Below are 24807 nucleotides of genomic sequence, written 5' to 3' on the forward strand. Positions count from 1 at the left end.
TGTTTCAGTGGTATTTAATCTGAAGTTTGAGAAATCTCAGTGTGGCCAAACTCTTTTCCTCACACCACTTGTGTCTACCTCTGTCCGTTCGCTCATCTCTTGGCCATTCCCATTGCAGTCCATGGATTTCTTGCAGTTGTTCTCTTTAAAATCTAAGGATAAAGTCATACTGTGACAATAAAGCTTCCCCAAAGCAGTCTAGAAAGCAGTAACACTCCTACTCCTGGAGCCTCTTCTCGGATGGTTCCGGAATTGTGGCGAGCTCTCCTGCCTCCAAATACCCACTTAGATACTCTCCAATGCACTTGTGCACGCTGACTCCTCATCAGATCTCTAATATGGTGCCTGCCCCTTGCAGATATGCCAGTCATTCTAAAAGCTCCTCTGAAAGCCCATTTATTCCTTTCCTAATGCTTTTAAGGTGGAAGTTATTTCTATCTCTAGATTCCATAAGCCAAGAACTAAGTCTGTCTCATGGTTCCCCAGAGCTGAGCGTAATACCCAGCCTAGTGTGAAGCAGGAATGGAATGAGTACATGTTGAATTAAGGGCTCAGTGATAAAACACATGGTGATAATGATAGCCATTGTGTGTGTGTGTGTGTGTGTGTGTGTGTGTGTGTGTGTATCTTGTGAGGCTAGCACATTTTTCCCCCTAAATCTTGGCAGGTCAGATTCTCAGTCATTGATAAAACCTTATATGACAGTAAGGCAAAAACAAAAAAACTTTCTCTAAACCTGGAATTTGCCTGCGTGTACTGAGCTGACCTTTCACTGAATCATAGCTTCAGTATCTCATGGATGAAGCACTGAAGTGGAAATCAGGACACTGCATCCTCCTTCTTCCCTGGGTAGGAAGAGGGAGTCTGATTTGGTTGCAGGTTTTGACATTTTCTCCATCCTCATTCTGTCAGTTTGGGCCATGGAAGACTGCGTTCCTCATGTTTTGCATGCATACACTTTGTTGCTCATGCCCAGGAAAGCAGCCTGACTGGTAGACCAGATGGACCATTTTCCTCCTCTCCCCAACCCCTCCCTGCTTCCCTCCTTCCTGTGACTCCATCCCCCTTTGGTAATTGAATGACTGAATCGTTGACTTGTTTTGGCCTCCCACCAAACTCAACCATCTTTCTGCGCCTGGAGCCTTGTTCCCCCAAATCTGTGGGCTTGCACCAGTGATTATAAAGGCATCTCAAGTCTGCTGATTTTCAAATCTTAAGTTGCTGACATGGATTGAGCTAAAAGAGACAGAAAAAAGTCCGTGAGTTGAGGGGAGTGCGAACTATGCCACTCCAATTCTCCTTGTCTGAGGATGGATGCAGTGTAGACAGAGCTCTGCTGCTATACAGGGAACTGTAGACAGAGGCTGTGTCTGTAGACAGTGTTCCCTGATTCTTTGCAGGAGTGGAATGGTAGCAAGAAATTAAAGGCAGCATGCCAAATTCCATATGTCTCATTAATATTATTTCTAAACTTTTCATTGTCCCTTTTTATTTTTTAATGCATCACCATGAGATACACTTACAGACTTACAAACTTTTGTGATTGTGTTTCAGTCATACAATGATCTTAACTTTTAATTGTTATATATAGTATAGCAATTATAATTGAGCTCTCAAAAGGAACCTGCTCACAAGCATATATTCCTGCTTTGTGGGGAGCCTTTCAACTTGTTGCAGTTGTTAATTATTGAGAGCTTTATCTGTGCAGTGTCACAAAGGCAACTGTGTCAGCAGGGTTCCATGAAGTCTAGTGAACGTTTTGTCTCAGATTGGATCAGGCAGTTAAACCACACGGCACTGAAAAGGGCAGCTAGGTCTAGGGAAGGCCAGGAAAGTGGCTTCAGAAGAAATGAATGTGATTAGCAGATGATAAGATGTCATTGAGGAACACCGAGGAACACCGAAGAATCTGCTAATACCCCAGTAAAAGATTCCCTCGGGTGCTTTTGATGGAGAAAGTGTTGTATTATATTACTGCACACTTTTATCTTCAGAATCTCTTCTAAAATTGAAGTATTTTCCTGTCCCCAAGCTTTTGGTACCTTTCCTATTGTCCATGGTTTTATAAAGATTTTTAGAAATAATGTTTTGATTACAAGGATATGGATTCTCAGTGTCCTTGAGGACACAGAGGACACCTGAGGACTCTCTTTTTTACTCTCTTGCTTGCTGTCATTCTCTCTCTCTCCCTTCCTCCCCCAGCCTCACACATACACACACACACACACACACACACACACACACACACACACACTCGCCCACCCTGCAACTGCCCCATTACAGTTCTTTCTGGCCCAAGCATCTGTTTGTGGGTGCAGGAGGTGGGGGTGTGCCCATATTTTATGGGCAAAATGACACATGGTGGAACCTGGAGTCTAAATGGTAAGTCTGCCTTTGACTCAGGGAGGGACACAGAGTAGATTGTCTTCTTTTGACTGAGCAAGCACAAAGTCTCGGCACAGCGAAGGCTTCCTGAATGTTCAACTGTTCTGGCTTTGCACTGGGCATTCTTCTCATTCAACTCTAGGCAAACCCTACCAGGGACATCATGGACAGCATTTCAGTAAGGCCAGTTTCCAGGTGAAACCCAAATTAACTCTCTTGCTGAAGGCCACACAGCTAGGAACTGGTGGAGCTAGGATTCAGATAAACAGCCTTTAAATGTTACCTTTAGTTCAAGATATTAGGGAAGTCATCTCCAATTGGCGATGCATGCCTGGAGTAGCAGTTTTCTTCTTTGAAAACTTAGAAAACAGAGTATTTTATTTTATGTTCATGCTTTGTTTGCAGGGCATGCTTCATTGCTAATAATTTCAAAGGAAATAGATAATCCAAGTTCTGGTTTAGCATATTTCTGAGCTGGTGCAAATCATGCCAAGCATAACTAATGGTGCAGAGTCACAGGCATGTGTTATAATAAACATGAGAGAGAGAGAAAAGAGATGGGGTTTGTCTTTTTACCCTGAAGAAATTGCTACACCAGAAAAATCAAGTAGCAGGGAAGCTTGAAATACATTTTGGCATAAGATCTGTAACAGACAGACAACCTGGCCAGTTTCATTTATTCTGTATTTATTCCCATTACAAACCTCGAGTGCTCTCTGAGCGCTCTCTTGCTAAATCAATGTTTTCAGATTTCTCTTGGCTTGAGTTTTATAATCTGAGAAATCAATCAAGTGCCTCGGGAGAATGCTATGTCTTATTCTGCTTGGAACCTCCAAATGCCTCTTGTAATTAAGTATTAGTTGGAGTTCATTGCACATGAATAATGAGGTGATGTTCTGGTAAGCTTTCTTGGTTGTTGCTTTGAGGGGGAGTATTGCTTCTGTTTTCTGGTTAAACAAATCACTGCAGTCATAAGTATGCGGTGTAAAGGTTGCAGAATGATACTTAGCCATCTTCTCAGACCCACCCCATCCTTTTTGTTCCTTGCATGCAGGAGCTGGGGCATGTGGCCTGGGAAAGCTCCGCATGTGCTCTCTGACCTGGAACTTTGACAGTGAAAGGGGACTAGGGTGGAAGACATGAACTTGTTTCTTTTTAAAGTGGTCTAATTTGTTGGATGACACAAAGAATGGTTCAGTGTTAGTTTAGTGACCAGCTCTAATTCTGCATTCACTTTGGGACCACACAATTGCTTGGTTTCCTGGTGTGGGTTTACTTTGAGAGTGAGAGCAGTTATATACATGTGTAAATCTTATATAAAACATACTGCATGATAGGCATATTATTATTGTTGCTATAATATATATGTATATTTTATGCAACATAGATTATATACATATATATATACATACATTAGAGCCTCAGATACCCACCACATGAATTGAGAAATAGAATTTGCTAGATCCTTATAAATCCTCTGTCTCTTCTGGTAGCTTATTGTTCACCCTCCCCTGTTATCTTGAAATTTCACTATCTTAAAATTTAAAAAAAAAAACAACAATTTCCATTGTTTTCTAGATAGTTTTGTATGAAGACTCAAAGAGAATTATGTATCCCCGAATAATATTCTTTCACTTTTCCCGGTTTTTAAACTGTCCATCAGTGGAGTCATACAGAATACACTTTTGTAATCTTCTGCTGGTACTAACCATTGATTTTCAGATTCTTTTCTTAAAAACAAAATGGTAGAGTCTGAGAGATGGCGCCTAAGGCTGGATGACATCCTTTGTCTGTGGGAGGCCTAGCTAGGGTCCCTCTGTCAATGCCAGGTGTGATCCAAAACGAACAACAAACAAACCTCCTGCAATGACAGTCCCCAAATGGAGTCCTCACGCTGAACTGCCAAGCTCCCTTAGACTGGCTTCTATTGCATCTCCTTCAACTGTGGACCTTTGAGGGCATCCTTTCCCTTCCCCATCCCGCCCCTAGGAAAAGATCTTCAGCCAAAGATCCTTCGCTTAACCTAAGCCTGAAATCCCCCCTTTTCACTGATTTTCTTTATTAGCTTTAAAAAATCTTCCCAAGACACAGAACGATCTTTCTTCTATGTGGGATACAGAGAAACATAGTAGGGGAATAATAAATGCCCAAAGGCAACAATAATGGAGAATTGGTCTTCAGTAGGAAGCTTATCATAGATAGGAAGAGGGTGGGGGGCGGTGGTGGAGGAAAGTAGATGCTCTGGTGGAGGCTATGGTGTTGGAATGGGTTGTGCATGAAGCCCCATCATGTACAGTTCATAAACCAGGTGCCTACAATAAAAATAAATGGATGGGGTATGGGGAGAGAGAGAGTTCAGTGGGCAGGGTACTTGTTTTTTTTTTCTGTTTGGGTTACACCCAGCGATGCTCAAGGGTTACTCCTGGCTCTGCACTCAGGAGTTACACCTGGTGGTGCTTTGGGGACCATATGGGATTCTGGTCGAACCTGGATTGGCCTTGTGCAAGCAAACATACTACCCGTTATACTATCACCCTGGTCCCCAGGGCACTTGTCTTGCATGTGGCCGGGTTCAATCCCTGGCACCCATATGGTCCCCCAAACCCCAACAGGGACTAAGGCCTGAGCACTGTCAGCTTTTCCCCCTCAAAACAGAACTCCAATAAAACAAAAATAAACAAATAAACATCTTTGCCTTTTTGTTTCCCTCTGGGGTTCCTTTCTCTTGGCTGGAGGGCTGCCATACAGGCATCGTGTATACAAAGGCAACTAGATATTAACATTTACTCTGTCAAACTTTGGGTTTTGGATGTAAGTAGCTGCTCTGTCATTCACTGTCATTGCCCCTCCAAGGTTGGACTGTCCTGCAGTCTTCAGAAACTGTTCTAATGTTAACGGACTCTGGACTCATCTCCCCTCCGGACAGATTAACAGAGCTGCAATGGACCTGGAACAATTATTGCAAAAATGACTCTCAGGTGTATTCTTGTCGGTGGATTTCTAGGGTATTTGCTCATCTTGAACCGGAATGAATTATGCCAAGCTGTTTTTATACTGTCCCCAGCCAGTTATGAGAGTTCTTATTACCCTCAACCTGGACAGCTCTTGGCATTGTCTGAATTTAGTTCTTTACTTGCCTGGAGGGTGCTGTGCTATGTACTTTGTACCTTTCTGCTGACTTATGAGCAACTTTTCCTGCAGGCAGTAGGATTTAGATTTCCTCTGTACATTATATTGTTCATGGTTTTTTTGGTTGCTTTTATCTCATTGACTTACAGGTTGTTTTTCAAAGGAAATTCTGATCTTAGTTCTTTGTTGCTTATAGGCAGCAAGCAACAATTTTCCTGTACTTGCCTTCTTGTTATGTTTTTTCCATCCAAAATTTGTATACTCATTTTTAATTTATTCATTTTAATAGTCCTTGTATTTTTGTTGTTGTAGTTTTTTGTTTGTTTGTTTGTTTGTTTGCCTTTTGGATCATACCCAGCAATGTGGCAATGCTCAGGGGTTACTCCTGGCTCTGTACTAAGAAATTACTCCCGGCGGTGCTTGGGGGACCATATGGGATTTCAGGGATTGAACCCAGGTTGGCCTCATGCAAGGCAAATGCCCTACCTGCTGTACTATCACTCCTGCCCAATAGTTCTTTTAATTATTACAGAAGTAGTACATGTACACTATAGTTAGGAGATACAGAGAAGCAAAATTACCATTATTATTATTTGGTGGGGGGGTCATTTGGATGACACCTAGCATGCTTAGAGCTTACTCCTGGCCCTATGTTCAGGGATCACTCTCAGCGACTGTGTTTGGGGAAACATATGTGGTGTAGAGGATCAACCTGGGGTTGGCGGCATCCAAGGAAAGACCCTTATTCCCCTTACTATTTCTCCCGCCTCAATATGTAAACTGTTTAGTATCTATTGTGTTTTCTTTTTGTTTGGGGACCATGCCCAGTGATGCTCAGATCTTACTTCTGCTCACGGATCATTCCTGGCAGGCTTGAGAGATTATGGGATGCTGGGGGTCAAACCCAGCTCAGTCACATGCGAGGCAAGCACTGTACCCACTGTGTTATCTCTTCAGGCCCCCAAAATGTTTTTTTTAACTTTATCCTAGTGCTTTCTAGAGGTCACTAGCACTAACACCTTACTTAGTACGTGTTTCGCTGAGTTGAACAGCTTTCTCTGTTGCACCTGCATGCATCAAAATGCAGGTACCGTCAACAACTTCCAACTTTCCACTTGAGTCCATTTTCACTTCAGAAAGATTTCCCCATAGACTAGTTCTATGATTGTGTCCTTTAAAATTATGGTCAAACCAGTATCCAGGATTGATTGTTTATTTGGAGGAACCAGGTTTTCAAGCTAAATGCGGCTGGTTTTATAATGTTTTTTGTTTAGTACTTTTTGTAGCTTCTTAAAGGCTGATCTCTCAAACTCAAGACTGTTTTCTAACAGCTCTTAGTTTTGGTCCATTGGAATTTCTGAATATGGTGTACAATACACATTAGCAATTTAATTTTCTTGGGGAGGATTTTGGGCCATACCTGGCTGTGCTTAGGATTTCCTTCTGATCCTGTGCCCAGGGATTATTCTTGGCACTGCTCAGAGCACCATATGTGGTCCCGGAATCCAATCAGTGTTGGCTCCATGAAAGGCAAGGACCTTACCCGCATACTGTCTCTCTAGCCCTAGTAATTCCATTTTCCTGCTAAATTTCCTTCACATATATTTTATTATTTATTTATTTATTTATTGCTTTTTTGGGTCACACCCAGCAATACTCAGGAGTTACTCCTGGCTCATGTACTCAGGAATTACTCCTGGCAGTGCTTGGGGGACCATATGGGATGTCGGGGATCGAACCTGGGTCAGCTGCGTGCAAGGCAAACGCCCTACCCGCTGTACTATCACTCCAGTCCCCATATATATTTTAATCCTACCACAATTTTGATTTATATTTTGTGTATGCACTTAAAAAAAACTCTTTTCTGGGGAGCAGATCTCAATTATATTTGTAACCACCAGTCATATACAAAGGTTTATTTATAATATTCATTATGTGTTAATTTCTCTCCTTCCTATACAGGTTTTAAGTTCTAATTTTGCTTTTCTTGTTTCGTTTGGGAGTTCTACTAAGCCTCCAGTTTAATGCTCATGATCACGATCATGATCATCCTGTTGTTTGTCGATTGCCTCAAACAGGCACCAGTAACATCTCCTTCATCCTAGCCCTGAGATTCTAAGAAGTGCCACATTCAAGACTCTTTCAGGGTTAGAAGAATGAGACCCATAATTGTTACTGGTATTTGGTATATTGGGTACGCCACGGGGAGTTTGCCAGACTCCGTCGTGTGGGCAGGTTACATTCGATAGCCTTCCAGGTTGTCCAAAGCAAGAATGAGATATTAAGATGTCATGCGGCCATGAATGTGGCCACACGCTTCCGGGAGCTGATTTTTATAGTCTCTGGGTTTTGGCCGTTGATGGGATTACAAAGCGCTGCGGGGGGGGGGGGGGGAGCACTTGGTGGGTGTGACCCCCGCCTACTGGAAGATGGAGGATCTGGGTGGAGGATGCTCAGCTCCGATTTGAGCAGACTTGGAGATATCAGCCCCGGGATCTGCATGCCTTTGTTCCTCTGCCGGTACCTTCGTGCGTGTGGGGAGTGGTCTCAGCATGGTTGTGGCTGGTTTAATGCTCACCGTTAACAAAGTCACAGCTTAATCTGTATTTCTTTCTTTTAGGCAGTGTAAGGACATGAAGCATTTCAGTTCTGAGTCTGGCATATTAGCTTCTTTGTTAGAATGGTCATCCCACCGGTGTCATAATTCTCACTTGATGATTTCTTTCTCCTCTTCAACAGTGGAACCATTGCTGTTGAGCCCCCCAGGCATGCCCACACCTTTGTTTGCCGTCCCCTGCTACATCGCTGCCTTGCCACAGGTTTCCTGCTGAAAACATGTCCTTCTGTGTCCAGCTCAGTTATTCTTTTGTAGTCAGTGTTCTGCTGTTGAATTTTTCTAAATTTCCCTTCTTTGACCTCACCCTTAGAAGATAGCTTTACTAAATATGGAATTCTAATTTGGCAGCTCTTACCTGTCTCAACTGTGAGGCTATTATTTAGCTGTCTTCTAGCTTTGATGTTGTGGCATTTTGGCAGTCTGGTTGTATATCCTACTGCTGCCCCTTTGTAAGGATTCTGTCTTTCCTTTATGGAGTCTTTTAGCGTCTTGGCTTTTCTTTTGTGTCGTAAAGTTTTATTAATACGTGTCCTTTACATCTCTTGTTTGTACTGGGCTTTCTAAATCACAGGCCTTCAACATTTGAAGATAGGCTCAGCCATTAGTCAGTGGCCTGCCTCTTCTGCATCTCTCTCTCTTTCTCTATCGCTCTATCTCTATCTATCTATCTATCTATCTCCTCCTCCCTCTCCCTCTCCCTCTCTCAGTTTTGGGGACCACACGTGGTAGTACTCAGGACTTACTCCTGACTATTCATTCAAAGATCACTCCTGGTGGGCTTGGGGGACCATCTGGGGTGTTGGACCTAATCCGAATCAGCTGCATGCAAGGCAAATGCCCTCCCCACTGTCCAGCCTCTTCAGTATCTTTTATCTTCTCCTCTGATTAGGAACTCCAGCTCAACCGCATTTGACTTCTCACCATGTTATCTCACCATGTTATCCTAACTATCCAGTTAGCCTCTTCTGCAAATTTCTGCCACCCACCATACACACATACACACACACATACACATATCAGAATCAAAAGTTTTATGGAATGAGTACATATATATATATATATATATATATATATACACATATATGTATGTGTGTGTATATATAGACTGCCTTCTAATTTATGAGTTCTCTATTCACCTTTGTTTCACATACTATTTAAGTCACCTATTGAAGTTTCAAGTTCATAACTCTATTTTTGCTTTATTGAAATTCTATTTGCTATTTTAAAATGTTTTATTTTTATAATGCTTCCTCTCTGTCCTCCTTTTGATCTCCTTCGACATACGAAAATGTTCTATAGGATGTGCCTTGCACTATTTAAAATTGCTGTGTGTCAGTTTTCTGTAGACTGCCCTGAACTCTTTTGAGTTTGAATGAACTGGGCTGGTCATTGTTCCCAAAATTTTATTGGGGGCACTATTTAGCTTTTTGGGTTGAAGTTGAATTCCTGCAGGGAGCAATTCTTCCAGGAGCTGGGGAGCTGCTTATTCATGACAGGGCACCAGAATTTAATCCCAGTGTTTTCAAGACTGCAGAAGGAGCACGGACTGGCAGCAAAGCTCCACAAGAGTCATCTTGGCTCTATATGTAGCATGTGACCCTTGTGTGTGACATCACACACAGCACAGAGTCAGAAAGTGGGCAAGTGGTCTGGGGAGGGATAGGAACCTTTTCCCTTCCTTTTGAGATGCCTGTGGGACCTCCAACCCATGCAGGATCTTGTCACATACCCAAAATTTCGTCTCTCCACCCCTGTGCCCCATGTGGCATCAAGCTCTGCAGACACACTCCTGACTTAGGGCTGCCTCAGGCTCCTGCTTTTCTTCCATTTGAGGGAAACCCTATTTTCATTCATTCATTCCCAGGGTCATTGTATCGCAGCTTCACAGCATCTCCTGCTGGTCAAGCGCTTTCTGTAGAGGCGAGCATAGTAGCAGCAGTCACTATGACTGAGGGTCTTCTCTTAACCCTCCCCACTTTGTTTTTAGCTGTTTCTCAAATGCATATGTGGCTCTTCAAACCTTGCCTTCAAAGTCACGATCTGCGGGGACTTTGGAGGTCAAAGAAACCATCGGGATCCTTGTCTGAATGCTGCCCACGCTTTTGTTGGCTCCCCTAATGGTACTGTGGGGAAGGTCATGGTTCCCTCTCAAAGGCTCATTCTCCTATTTAAGTTTCCATTCACTGTGGCCAAACTCAAGACGGGATGAGCCACTGTATGGGATGGGCACGCACCCCAGCTCGGTGGGTGATGCTTACGGCTTCTGCTAGTGGAGGAGCATATCAAGCATATCTAGGATTCTTGGTAAGGTTTTCCATCAGGTGGTGTGGGGAGCTTGGGGGGTGGTGTGGGGCTCTTCGGGGAGTCACAGTGGCTGAGTCTTCTTTGGAGGGTTTGAGTTTCCCTGATTGATGTCACTGGTGTGTTTTGATGGAAGGAGATGCAGAAGCTCTTCCCCTTCCCTCACATCAGTTCCTTCCTTCCCACCCAGGCCTTCTTGGCATCTTTTTACGATTCTCGCCTGATTCCTTTCTTTCCTCCCCGAAGAAATCCTTTTCAGAGATACAAACTGGGCTTCTGTGAGAGCTTAACAGTTGACGTTTTTTCTGTTTGCATTTCCTGCCTCTGACATTTGCTTTCAAGCTAATTATGAGCGAGTTCAGTTTCTCTCTCTTTCCCCCCGTTGTTCGTTCTCAAACAAAACTGTGCAACCATTTCCATTCTGCAAGGAAAATCACAGCAACTTTCAGGAGCTGCCTGCTTTCAAGGGGAGGAAGGGTGTGACCTTCTGGCTCCTGACATCTTTTTGGCCTGAGAATCTAGTAGGGTCCCTTATTGTGTTTATGTTCTGGACGTATGTGCCCAATCATTCACGTGTGCTGGTCACTTCTCTTTCCAGGCAGTGTGCTGCTGCCTAGGGCTTCAGGCAGTCCCAACAATGCATATCCTGGGGCTCTCAGAATATTCCTGCTGGGCTGAAGCAATAGTGCAGTGGCTAAGGCTCTTGCCTTGCATGTGGCTGGTCCGGGTTCCCTCCCTAGCACCCCATCTAGGCCTCAAGGAGTGATCCCAGAGCCATGAGTGAGCCCTGAGCATAGCTAGATGAGGCCCCCAAAACAAAGTATAACACCTAAAACACCAGGTGGTTAGCAGGACTATCACTGTTGTGTGCTAATGAATCTGATTTTCTTTTTTCTTTCTCTCTCCTTGAAATCATTCTAATTCTAATTAAAAGGTCGAAACAAACTTTGATGAGTTATTTGCCCTGAGTGTCTGGGTCTCATCCATCCAGCTGGATGCCTGCCTGTGCTGCTGTGTGAGATTCCCCACCAGGTGAAGTCAGGCAGTGCAGGATACGATGGGGCAGATGGGGGGGCGCTCCAGACCTGCTGGCCCACTTCCCTATTCCTCCTGGCCCCAGTGTGTCTCCTCTTTTCTCCCCTAGTGCTCTGCCCAGACTCCACCTGGCCATCCTTTAGCCCCTCTAGAATTCACTATTGTTTTACTTTCTAAGGATACCCATAACCCTGGAGTTTGGTCCAGGTACGTGAGGGAGGCTATCTTGGGAAAATAGAGAGGCTCATGGTCCTAGGGCTACAGGAAGATTCTGGGAGCATTCTTGTTGGAAGAACACAGTGTGTGTGTGTGTGTGTGTGTGTGTGTGTGTGTGTGATGTATCTCTATGGTTTGAGTGGTTTTGGGGTTGTACCTGGCAGTGTCAGACCTTATTCTTTGCTCTTTGTTCAGGAATCACTCCTACCAAGGCTCCAGGGACCCTGTGGGATGCCGGTAATAGAACCGGAGTCCCCCACATGCAGCATCCATCCCTTCTCTGCTGTACTCTCTCCAATCCCCTCCTCTTCCTTCTGTGAGCTTCGCCCTGGGCATCAGCTGTGTATCCCTGCATATGTTTATTGAGTATCTAGAGAGTTCCAGCACACAGACACAGGCTTTTTCCTCTCAGAGCGTAGTACAGTGGGAAGGGCGTTTGCCTTGCACACAGCTGACTCAAGTTCAATCCCCGCCATCCCATATGGTCCCCCGAGCACCACCAGGAGTGATTCCTGAGTGCAGGGCCAGGAGTAACCCCTGAGCATTGCTGCATTTGACTCAAAAAATAAAAAAAAAGAAGAAGAAGAACTGTGCAGAGGTCGAGGGCTGGGGAAGGACCCGTGCTGAGTGCAGGCCAAGCTCATCACCTCCTGGTGAGAACTGGAGGCTTCTGAGAGGGCAGTGAAGTGATACCAGAGCAGCTGAAACTTGCAGAGTGAGGGGGAGTTAGTGAGGCAGGAAAGGGGCTCCCCACCATATCCCTGGGGACCCCTCCCCCATCCTCCCCAGTTTTATGGTCCCTGCCATTGCTTCCTTCCCTGTGTCTTTGTTAGCGGTATCTGTGGAGCCCCTAGGTGGTGCCTGCCGTGTTCATTTGTGGACACAGATCCCACCTCGATCAGGAAACGCCTCTGCAGGCCCATTGGCTCTGCTGCAGGGAGCAGCAGGGTTCTCGGTGAGAACAGAGAATAGCAGAGGGGAGGAGGAAGAGCTTGAATCTGGGGTTGGTCTCCAGTACTGGAGGGCTAAGCTGGTCGCTTTGCAGGAGGCGAACCCCAGCTCAATTTCCGGCACTATCTGGTTTCCCAAGCATAGCTGCACACAGCACCCCGAGGACCCTGGAGAGGCCTGGGTGATCCTGGCACCATGTCCAGGCAGCAGCATGTTCTTGAACCTAAGCACCGAGCATCAGTCAGGTTGGCCCTCAGGCCTCCTGAGCATCACTTAGACCCTAAAAAGAACCCAACCCTTCACCAGAGGCCTAATGTGTACCAGGCACGCTGTCCCACATCTCAGGGGCCATCACTCATTTTTCCATCACTCTTCTGGACACTGTCGCACGTCCCCATGACATACCTAAGCCTGAGTTGTAGGAAGGCAGCTGGCCTCGGTCATACGAAAGGAGGGAGCAGGAGCAGGAGGCGTGTCCAGGTCCACCCAGACCTTCCCAGCTGTGCTTAGCTCCTACTCCACTCCCTCCCCCCCCAAAAGACCCCTCCAGAGGCCTCAGGGAAGTGTCCAGAGATGTTGATGGCCATGACTTCCAGAACCCAGAAACTCAGCCTCTATCATTCCTTTCCCTCCTTCCTCTTCTTCAGAGTAGCTGCCGTCCCTCTGTTCTGAGGAGCTTGCAGTCTGGGTCCCACCTGGGGCAAGAATGCATCTTCCTGATCTCTATAGGATAATCAAGCAGGGGCCCCCACCTCGCTATGGTAGGGTCATGCTGCAAACCCAGACTTCTAGCAGCTTGAAGATGATGATAACCAATTCAGAGAAAAACTGGGAGAGCCAGTGGTTAGGAACATGGACGGAATGGTGTGGACTTGTAGAAGCAGCAGGTAGGACTAGCTGGGTGAGTGGAACCAGCCAAGCAGGCTGGAACATCAAGCATAAGGGACCAGTAGCTCTCCCTGCACCAGGACTTGGTCAGGTGGGTTGGGGTTCATCAAGATAAGAAGCGAAGTGTCAGTAAGGAGCAACCCGGGCAGAGCCCTGAGCAGATCAGGGCACAAAGACGCTGGGCCAGGCACAAACAGCCAGAGCCCCTCCTGTCCTCCAGTTAATGTACCTGTTTGCTCCGAGATGTTCCATTCTCACCCTGGAATGGTCTTTGTGTCAGCTAGGGATGGGGTCAACATCTTTTGTTTCCCCTCCAACTAGTTTGAAGCTTCCCAGGCTTTCAAAGTGGCATCCTTAGTAGCCAGGGCCGACCACCTTTGTTCTCACCTCACTGAAGGCCCACCTTTCATCTCGCTGACCTGCCAACCATGTTTTCAGCCTGTCTGGATGGAAAGCGTGGGGATTATAAATACCACCCGAACCCCAGGCTTTGAACAAGGGATTCAGCCCAGACCCCATTCTCTCTGCGATTCTAAAACTCAGTCACCAAGGAATGGGACACAGGCAAGGTACCTACAGCAATACTTAAAAAAAGAAAAAGAAAGAAAAGAAAAAGAAAAAAACAGCCGCAAGACCCATGTATTCTAAGAGAAAACAAGGCATTTGTCTTGGAGGCATTTCTGTCAACCTCCCTATTCCCTTGTTTTGCTGGTTGCATTTTAATAACCGCCAGCGCACCCCAAATCCCTTCCCTTCCCATCCTTCACATTTAAGCTATCCTGCCTCTTTTCTCTGTAGTCACTTTCCTTCTTGCAGAACTTAACACTTCATATTAAATGCATCACGCAGCCTGGGTGGTCGGCTGTTCTTTCTGTCTGGAGCACAATAGCAGCCCATTATATCTCTGGAGAATGAGAGCGGATGAGTAAATGAAGCAGGAACGGTTTTTCTATCTCGTGCCAACCTGGAAAATCATCCTCATGGTGGGATGTATGATTCCAGCGTGGCTCGAGAGCACAGGTTGTCTGCGTGGCACCTGGCCCTGGGGTGCAGGGTGGCCGACCCGTGTGTGTGTGTGTGTGTGTGTGTGTGTGTGTGTGTGTGTGTGTGTGTCCCTGCTCCTCATCGCCCACCAGAGTAACTCACTTCTGCTGTTTCTCTTTGGTAGTTGCCTTCTCGGGCCTCGGCTTCACCACTTTCTACCTGGCTGGCAAACTGCACTGCTTCACCGAGAGCGGGCGGGGCAAGAGCTGGCGCCTCTGTGCCGCCATCCTGCCCCTGTACTGTGCCATGATGATCGCCCTGTCCCGCATGTGCGACTACAAGCATCACTGGCAAGGTGAGTCCCCTGGCAAGGTGAGTCCGTGCTGGCTCTCGGGTGCCCCCTGCAGGCAGAGGCGGGGGTGGGAGGTGCAGCTTGCAGGGGAGAAGGATGTTCCCAGGGCAGCAGAACAAGGGCAGGCAGCAGGCACAGTTCTCAGGCAGACTGACCCATTCCAGAGAGTTCCAGCCTCCCACCGTCCTGGGTGAGGACATGTTTGAGGCTCCTCCTCCTCCGCAGGGTGCCTGTGACTCTCACTGAGTGGCAGGCTCTCGGCTGCAGCCTGCAGGGTCTCTTGCATCTCTGATGTCTTGTGCAAGGGGTTTGGGGACTCCTTCTGCACTTCACATCCATCTCACCAGGGCTTTGGTGTCTCATCACCACCGAGCAGGCTCCAAGAAGCTGTTGCAAGGCTGGGGGAAGGCTTCCTTACAGGGGTGAGGCCTGAGTGTCTGGAGTTCAAGAAAAGTCAAAAGCAGGGGCGGGGGAGATAGTGTCGGGGGCGCCCCTTGGCATCTCAGTTGCAGCCCTGTGAGTGTGTGCGTGCTCATGCACACACACACACACACACACACACACACACAAACACACATCCCTGGCATGATGGCAGGGCACAGACCACACCCATCTTTGAGCCCTGGCGTTCAACCATCCGGCTCACATGATATGAATTGTGGGAGTGTCCCTCACCCCAGCACTGCTCTGGAGACCTGAAAAGAAAGACATTGCAGACAGAAGCAAAGAGCAAGGGAGGCTCCTTTGGGGAAGGAAACCAGCCCACTCTGCACCCCTTTTATTTTTTATTTATTTTTAATTTTTTTTTAATTTATTGAGAAAGGCCGGGCCTGGGCCCACGCCCCGCGCCCCCTGCGCCTCACCTGCCGCGAGTGGGCCTTAGGTTCGGGCGGCTTGAAGAACGAGTCGGGCAGCTTGCGGAGCCGCATGGGCATGGTCATGGCACGTTGGCCGTCTTGGGATTCATGACGGCGTTGAAGAGCGCCTTCAGTTTTTGGACCACATTTGGCCATGGTACTCAGGGATGACTCCTGGCTCTGCACTCAGAGATCACTGCTGGCGGACTCAGGAGACATAGGGGATGCCGGGATGGAACCTGGATCAACTATGTGCAAGAACACAGTAGTATGTGTGGTATTATGAAGACATGGACAATTTTTTTTCTTTTTGGGTCACAGCTGGTGACACACAGGGGTTACTCCTGGCTCTGCACTCAGGAATCACCCCTGGCAGTGCTCAGGAAACCATATGGGATGCTGGGAATTGAACCTGGGTTGGCCACGTGCAAGGCAAACGCCCTACCCATTGTGCTATTGCTCCAGCCCCTGGACAATTTTTTTTTAATCACTATGCCCTTGTCCACAGTAGCTGACACACTACAGATATTCAAGGAATAACTGTTGAGTGATTAAGTATACTTCAGAATTATTCAACATGTATTGAAAATTAATTAATTTTTTGAAGTATTTTCTCTGTGATATAAATTTTCAAGTATTATCTCTGTGATATAAAAAACAAAACAATTTATTTAAAACAATTTTTTTCATTGAATATCTGTGAGATAGACCCATACAAAGCTGTTCATGATTAGGTTTCAGTCATACAATGTTCCAACACCCACCCCTCCACCAATGTACATTTTCAAGCACCAGTGTCCCTAGTTTCTCTCCCATCACCCCCCACCCCCTAGCCTGCCACTATGACAGGTGCTTTTCCTCTCTCTGTCTCCATCTTTCTGTCTCTGTCTCTGTTTTTCTGTCTCTTTCTGTCTGTTTCTGTGTCTCTGTCTCTCTCTCTCTCCCTTTTGATCATTGTAGACAACAGCTTTGGACATCAGCTCACACTGTCCCGACCTGTCCTGGCCTGTCCCGGCCAGGAGGAAGCACAGACATGTGACCTCCAGGAGCATGGAGTTGAGCGCTGGGCTCCCCACAGGACAGGTCCCCTCTCCTGGCCACTATGAGCTAAGACAAGACTCAGGCCAGGGTAGCACCAGGCATGGTTCTGCACCAGGTAGCTCCTGGTGCCCACCGAGTGGGCAGGGCCCGCTGCGCTCCTGCACACAAGCACCACCATCGCTGTTTTACAACCCGTGCCGCCTTGGCCAGCCTCTTCCCAGCCTCCCCCAGGTCCAGAGGCCCTCCTCCCGCTTTCTGCCTCTGCAGCCATGTGCTTGGGGGCACCCCCTTATCACCCCTCTTCAGTGCCAGTGGCAATGAGGGCGCAGATAAGGTCAGAAGTGAGGGGCACCCCCGGCTAAGGGGGCCATCTTCTCATCTTGTCTAGGGGCTCTATGTCCCTGCCATCCCTGCCTGCCTCCCCCTTCTAGGACTCCCTTGTGATTCCCTCTGTCATCCTGCTGGGGCCATGCTCTGGGGGGCCTAACTCTCTGGAAACAGCTGTGACCCGGGGACTGGCATGTGGTCTGGGCAGCCAACCCAAGGGCTGACTAGATCCTGAGACTGCCCAAAGGGGATTCGTGAAGATCCCAGGCTGGGCCCTGAGTCACCTCATCACAGTGCCTTGGAGGAAGTTCTGGATGATAGGAAACTGTACCCTCAAAAAGAAGCAGGCAGGGGGTCACTGAGTTTGCAGCACAGGGTCACACCCTATCCCTGGGGACACCATTCCCCAGAAGCCCATTTCCCCTGGGGGTACTTCTTGCCCTTGAGCTGGCATTTCTTCATTCGACAAGGGAGCCGGCATCCCATGTTTCACAGAGCTATTTCATCTGCCGTGGAAATAATGAATCCAATGGGCATTGTCCATAAAACTATCCTGTATGTGGAAGCTGGTCTTGTGGTTGCTGGGTGTTTGTTCCTTTTTTTCCATTTCTTTTTGTTTCAAGGCACCGTGATTTATAAAGCTATTCATAATAGAGTTTCGGACATACTCTATTCCAGCGGCAGTCCTGTCACCAATGTCAGCGTCCCTCCAGCCGTGTCCCAGATTCCCTGCCAGTCCAACCTGCCTCCTTGAGAGGCACAATTAAAAGTCTCATTGTTGTGGTTTGGGTGCTTGATTATTATGGTTTGAGTGTTTGATTATTTATAAGTTTGATTATTGTAGTTCAGATGCCTCGCTTACAGTGCTGTTGTCTCTGTGGTTCAGATATAGACACACACCTCACCTCTCCACCACCGAGATGCCCCAGACCCCTGATCCTGGCCTATTGCTTTATGTCCACCTCTGATAGCTCCCTCTTCCCCTGATTTCTTTCCTTCCATGTCGTATTTCTATAATCTACCATCAAAGGTAATCTAGGTTTCCTCCCTCTCGTACCATATGCATCCTCACCCTGTTACTCTACATGTATCATGGATCAATGAGAACATCCAGTTCTTGTCTTTCTTCTGACTTCTTTACCATGATGTCCTCCAGTTTCATCCAAATTGCAGTGGGTCGCACGATCTCGTCTCTCCTTGCAACTGCATTCTATTCCATCATGCGTATATTCTTGGTGTTTGTTTCTAAAGGATGTGTCGTGCTTCCCACGTCTGTCCTGCTTCCCACATCTGTCTGCTTCTCTCAGCCAGACAGATGTGGGTGGGGAGCACCATCTCTTTGGAAGCAAAGAATCTCAGTTTTTCACCCAACCCCAGCTACTTTAAATTTGGAAAATGATGAGGGGTTTTAGAAATGAAAAGATTTTTTTTTTTTTTTGCTTTACTTGGGAAGGCAGGATGGGGCGTTAGGAAGTGATCTCATCTGAAAAGTGGGAGACTCAAAACCGGCCACTCCTCTATGCCTTTAACCCAGATGGGTCCAATTCATCACCCAGTTGAGGCTGGCATACTGTGTCAGCATGAAGAATCTCTGTTCTTGGCTTAGGGTCATCATGGCTGCATGATGCAGCTGGTCCATCCAAGGCCTGTTGATAACTGGACTTCAAAGCCCTCCAGCCCAGCTGGCATGAAAAGGAACTTGGAGCAGCAGCAGAATATTATTAATGTTGCTATGGGCTGTTGGACAAGTGAAGCAAGGAAATGAATATTCCGTGGATTCTAGAGCCACACTTGAGGGTGACCAGACCACAGGCAGAAGTCTGTGGCCCAAACGGAATACGCATCTGTTGGTACCGGTCACTGTGTGCTGCTCCGCTTTCACACGCGCAGCTTGTAACTCAGCCAAGAGAGGAACATAGAGGAACATAGAGCCTCCTCCTGCATCAGGCTTGTGTTACTCCCTTCCCCTACCTCTTCCGAGGCCACCTGTTATTGTCTACACCACCAGGTCTCAGCTGGTGGACCTTCCAGAGGACCTCTAGTTGTGTCTAGGGGCATCTGATTTACCCCACCTGGGGGAAGTGGGGCATAGAGGGAGGAAGTCAGCTAACCACCCAGCAGTGCACAAGAGAGCACTTGCCACATGAGGAAGCGTGTCCTGCCCCATGTCTGCTGCAGCAGCTGAGACAGCAACTGGACATTGGCACTTGGGTCTCCTCCTTTTCTTCATCCTGTTGGGAAGTAGCAATGCTCAAGCAATGGATGGTTCTATTTGTTCAACGTTCACTTAGTAAGGAGGTTGTCAGGGTCTCCAGCTTGGAAAGAGGGTACGTGGGAGAACATTGACATCTGTGTAGATGGGGGTGTAGGATGTCCTCCTGAGATGCACGCGTGGCTGTTTTTCTTTGTGAACCCAACAGCCCAGTGACTGTGGGTGAGACCATCCATCATGGCGTCCATCAGGAGGTTCACATGGAACTCCACAATTATCCACAAAACCCAAGTTGCTCTCATTTAAGACTTAGTGAACAGCCTTCGCATGATGAGATTTTAATGATCCAATTTTGATCCAAGCAGCCGTGCCTCGTGTGGGAGTATATCAGATTATCTGATGACATTTGCATCCAATAAACAACCCAGAACCTCAGATGCCGAGCATGTTTGTTGTCATGATTATTTTCTTTATCCGGGCTCTTCTGATCATTTCTCCTTTCTAGCTCCACTACAAATATGCAAGTCTTGTTTTTAATTCAATTTGCATTATAGGAGGAGCGGGGAGGGCACATCCTTGGCAAGAAAGCACAGGCAAGACATTGAGCAGAACTTCCCAAGATATAGAACCTTCTGGATGGAAACTGACTCTGTGGAGCTGAGGCTCTCCCTGTCTTTGTGACAGGCTGCTGGGTTTTAGCTCAACTAGAAGCTGCAGAGCATGTTGGGAGATGTGAAGTGCAAAGCCCAGTGCGTCACAGAGACGTTTATGATTTATTCTGACTTTTCAAGCTTTCTGACTCGTGGGATTTTTGAGAAAAGACAGATAGAGAAATGAGATGCAAACAAAGGGCACATTCACTCCATCAACCTGCTCCACCTCTTCTTCCAGTCTTGGTCTTCATGGTTTCCAGTTAGTGGAAAGTTCCAGGTGCCAGTGGAAGGGGTGTGTTGTTTGTCCCGAACTCTCTCCACCCCCTCAGATCTCTGTTTCTGGATACAGGTTTTCCTCAGATCTGGCCTTTGAACCAATGATAGCTTAATTATTGATCATCGTAAGACACTTTGAGTACCTGGGTGATGCTTTATTGTAGGAAAGAGCATTTTCCCTCTGAACGTAAAGTAGAAAACTCGCTTTCAGGGGTGGAAACAGTCACATGTTCCCACCCAGACTGAGACTGGGACAGCCACAGGCACCATATTTGACCAAAATGAAGTTTCAAGATGTCTGTCCCAGCCGTCACTGCATTTCCCCAACCAGGCTGTAAAAGGTCTTTATCTTTAGATACCAAGTTTTCATATTGTCCACCCAGCATGGTTCTGGGTCAGGATGTGGGTTGGGGACACGGTGCAGGACCATTCATGCTCCCCATAATACTTCGGCTTTTCAAAGGGCAGCTCTAGCTGGTCTCCTCCCTCTTTCCTCTCGTTCCTCCCTCCATCTACACACACACACACACACACACACACACACACACACACACACACACACAGCTGACCAGCCTCCCTCTCTTGGCCTGCCAGAAGCAAGCTCTACATTTTCTAAATGAAGTAACTTTAAAAAGAATCATTGGAACTCTATTATCATTTCCACCAAAACGCCCAGCCTTGTAGGGAACAAAACCCACAGTGATTTTCCTCTGATTTTCTCAGTTCCAAATCAATGGGTCTCACCTCATTTTCCCTCTCTAGTCATTGCCCCATTCGGTAGGGGCAGAACTTACATCTATAATCAGCTTCCAACACAGCTCAGGGCCTGGGAATCTTAAGTTTGATTGGCTCTGAATCCACTTAGCCCTGCCTTTGCCCCTATGCCTTCTGAAGGGTTTCTGGCAGCCTTGGGTCACCCCTGCCCTCCAGTGAGAACCTGTGTGTGAGCACTTTGCCATCAGGCCTTCTGCCTTTCCTTTCTCTGGTTAGTACTGGCCACTTGTCCCCTACCACCCCCGGGCATTGCTTAGTTTCCAGGGAAGCAGGACCTTGGCTTTTTCCTAATTCCATTGACAATCTGCTCGATTTTCCTCAGGGAATCGTTCCCCCATCTGTTGCCTGTGATTTTTCTCTGCTTTGTCCTCATGGAGCCAACTTGAAAATATTTCCAGTGTCCATCTTCTTACTTCCATTCTAACCCAACCCATCATGGGTTGCCCTATTGCCAGCTCTCATCCCTCCACTTTCTCTCTTCCTCCTCTGCCAGCTTGAGCCTTTGAGATATGGAGTCTGCAGTGGCCTCCTTGCTCATGCCAGCGTTACCCCAGCCCTTGGGTTCTGTGGTTGCTCCCCACACACCCAGACCTCAGGGGCTCAGCGAGCTCTTCCCCATGCCTACAGTGTTCCTCTCCTGGGTGGGCTGGCTCCCTCCCCCACTTCTGGCCTTGGTTCAAGAGTCACTTCCTGTGAGGTGCCTAGCTTGTCATCTTCACTCTGTCACCATCCCCCCCCCCCCCCCACGGCTCCCCGTCACTCTCCCCCTGCTCATTCACCGCCATTTATTGAAGTGATGAATTGCATATTGATTACTTATTTGTGAAAACAAGACCCAGTGAACTTTCTTGGTGAAGAGTTTGATAGTAAATAGCATAGGCTTCACCTCAGGCTGTGCTGGGCACTGGAATATTCTCTGTAGGCAAGTGGAAATTCTGCCTCTTGCTGGCCCCTGTATGAGCTTCCTAGGGTTGCTGCTCCAATGATCCATCCACGGAGTGCTTAGGACAGTAGAACTTCATTGTCTGTGGATTTTGAGGCCTTGTGTCTGAAATGGGCTGGAGCTATAGCACAGCGGTTAGGGCGTTTGCCTTGCACGCAGCCAACATGGCCAACCCGAGTTCGATTCCTCCGTCCCTCTTGGAGAGCCCAGCATGCTACCAAGAGTATCTCACCTGCACGGCAAAGCCTGGCAAGCTACCTGTGATGTATTCGATATGCCAAACACAGTAACAACAAAGTTTCACAATGGAGATGTTACTGGGCCCGCTCGAGCAAATCAATGAACAATGGGAGGACAGTGACAGTGACATGTCCGAAATCTAGGGCAGGACTCTGGGGAGTCCTGGAGGGGCCAGGGCATTCTTGGCTCTTCAGTTCCTTGATGTCCAGCTCAGATTTCCGGTCTCTGCTTCCGTCTTCTTGAGTCTTCTTCCTGTGTTCCTTCACATCATCTTCCCTCTGTGTGTCTGACTCTGAACTCGTGCATCCCCTTCACATAAGAGCGTTTCTTGGACCCATGCCATCCTCCTGGCCTCATTCTCACTCAGTGATCTCTGTACAAACTTGATCTATAAATAAAGTCACATTCTGCGTAAACCAGGAGGGTTGAACTTCAACAAACCTTTCCGGGGGGACACAAATAAATTCGTAGTAGTAGCTCAATAAAACTGTAATAATAAAGAATTAGGACTTTTGGCCCATTGGGGTTTCTTGCTGCCTGGTCTCCTCCAATTTCTCCCACATGCATTTTTAGTTCACTGGGAATTTATCTGAAATGCGATGGAAGTTGGGCCATGCTGGAGAGAGAACTCCACACAAGTCAGTGGTGACGTGAGGAAGAGGGGGGAAGAGTCAGGAGGTTCTGGTGGTCTCCTACAGGAACAGACCAGGGTACCAGTCGGAGAAGCTCTTCCCTAGACTCTGCATCTTCAGGCCTCCCTCGGCAGCTTGCTCTGGGCCTGAGCTCCATACACAAGCCCTCCTGACACTTCCCATTGCTCCTCGAGGTGGATTTTAGGATCTGCCCTTGGGAATGAGGGAAACTCAGGTTCCATGAGGCACTGATTTGCTCAGGTGTCAGCTGGGGCGTTCTCATGGGGGACCCCCACTGTGGAGGGCTCCGGAATGCAGGGGTGAGAGGGGGTGCTGGGCCCTTCCCTGTATTGCTGGGGATTATCAAGCCACAGGTGGTGCTGAGGGAATGGAATGTGGGTTGGCCTCTTCCGTACCATGTGCTTTAACCCCGGGACTATCGCTCCGACCCCAGAAAGGATCTCCAAAGGAGATGTCTGGGCCAAAAGCAGAGCTGGGATTTGTCTCTGGGATGTGTCTCTGCTGGAACTGGGTAGGACTGGGAGAAAGCCCGCTGGGATTCCTCTCCCGGAATTCAAAATCGATTTCCAGAGTCAAGAACACCTACCTGGCTTGCAAAGCTAGTCCAGCAGGGAAGGTTTGCCTTGCACGTGGCCAACCCAGGTTCCATCCTTGGCACTGCCAAGGGCCCCCTGAGCATCACCAGGAGTGATCGCTAAGCACAGAGCCAGGGCTCAGCCCTGAGCACCGATGCTGGATGTGGTCCCAAAACAAAAAATAAATAAAGGAGGATTTGCTCCAGGAAGTCTCCAGGGTGTAAGAAAAAAGACCCCCAAAATTTAAAAAAAAAATTGGGTCAAATCGTCTCCTTTGAGCAGGGAAGTGAATTTGCAGGAACCTCCAAGACTGAGACCCTCCCCCACACCCTCCAGGGGTTTCCCTTCCCTCCAGTCACTGGAGCAGCGAGGTGCCCCCTCCCCCGCCTCCCACGGGCTGCACTGGAACGCCCCTAACGCTTCCCACGGTCTGCTCTTTCCTGCTAGATTCTTTCGTGGGCGGCGTCATCGGCCTCATTTTCGCCTACATTTGCTACCGACAGCACTACCCGCCTCTGGCCAACACGGCCTGCCACAAGCCCTACGTCAGCCTGCGGGTGCCCCCGGCCCTGAAGAAGGAGGAGCGGCCGGCGGCGGACAGCGCGCCCAGCCTGCCCCTGGAGGGCATCACCGAGGGCCCCGTGTGACGCTCTGCGCGCCTGGACCCTGTGCATCCGCGCGCCCCTGCGCCACACCTCCCAACTTCCACTCCGCTATTCCACATCTCTCTCCATCCCACCGTTGGGACTCGGCCCAGGCAGGAGCCAGGAACCGCCTCGGGAAGACTGTGGGGCTGGGGGCTGGGGCCGGCGAGGGAGGGGCGGGCGCTCCCCCTCCCCCGGTCCCCCCACTCCAGCTGCTGCCTCCCTGGGTTCTCATGGTTGTGAAATGTAATAAAAGTCCACCTGGAAGTTGTGGTGTGGACCGTGCTGGGCCATGCGGGCAGCGCAGCCAAAGCCTTTGGACCGCGCAGGAGTAACAGGGTGCTGCAGTGGCAGGCTAGGGGGCCAAGATTGGTCCAGGTGGCTGAGATAATCCAGGTGGCCGAGATTGGTCCAGGTGGCCGAGATAATCCAGGTGGCCGAGATTGGTCCAGGTGGCCGAGATAATCCAGGTGGTCGAGATAATCCAGATGGCCGAGATTGGTCCAGGTGGCCGAGATAATCCAGGTAGCCAAGATTGGTCCAGGTGGCCTAGATAATCCAGGTGGCCGACATCCGTCCAGGAGGCTGTGATGTTTCCAAGTGACCCAGACCATGGCAGGTCGCCAAAGTATGTCCTGGGAGCTTTTGAGCACTCAGTATCTCAGCTCTGGTCTGAGCAGCAGCTGTCGGGCTTCAGGGGTTTGTAAAGGATTAAAATCAGAAGGGGTCAGGAGGAATACTGGCACATGCTTCT

The 24807-nt window shown here is 48.2% G+C and overlaps 1 protein-coding gene across 2 annotated transcripts in view; it reads left to right on the plus strand.

The window, feature by feature from the left end:
- The window catches only part of PLPP4 (phospholipid phosphatase 4), a 103345-nt gene extending 79258 nt beyond the window's left edge, over positions 1 to 24087 (plus strand). For both annotated transcript variants that reach the window (XM_056120653.1, XM_056120654.1), the window contains 2 exons: positions 14691 to 14861; positions 23857 to 24087. In XM_056120653.1, coding sequence (XP_055976628.1) covers positions 14691 to 14861; positions 23857 to 24056 — 371 coding nt within the window. In that variant the 3' untranslated portion in view covers positions 24057 to 24087. The remainder of the gene's footprint in view (positions 1 to 14690; positions 14862 to 23856) is intronic.
- Positions 24088 to 24807: the final 720 nt, after the last annotated feature.

This window comes from Sorex fumeus, unplaced genomic scaffold, assembly GCF_029834395.1.
Source record: "Sorex fumeus unplaced genomic scaffold, SorFum_2.1 ptg000043l, whole genome shotgun sequence".
Lineage (NCBI taxonomy): Eukaryota > Metazoa > Chordata > Mammalia > Eulipotyphla > Soricidae > Sorex > Sorex fumeus.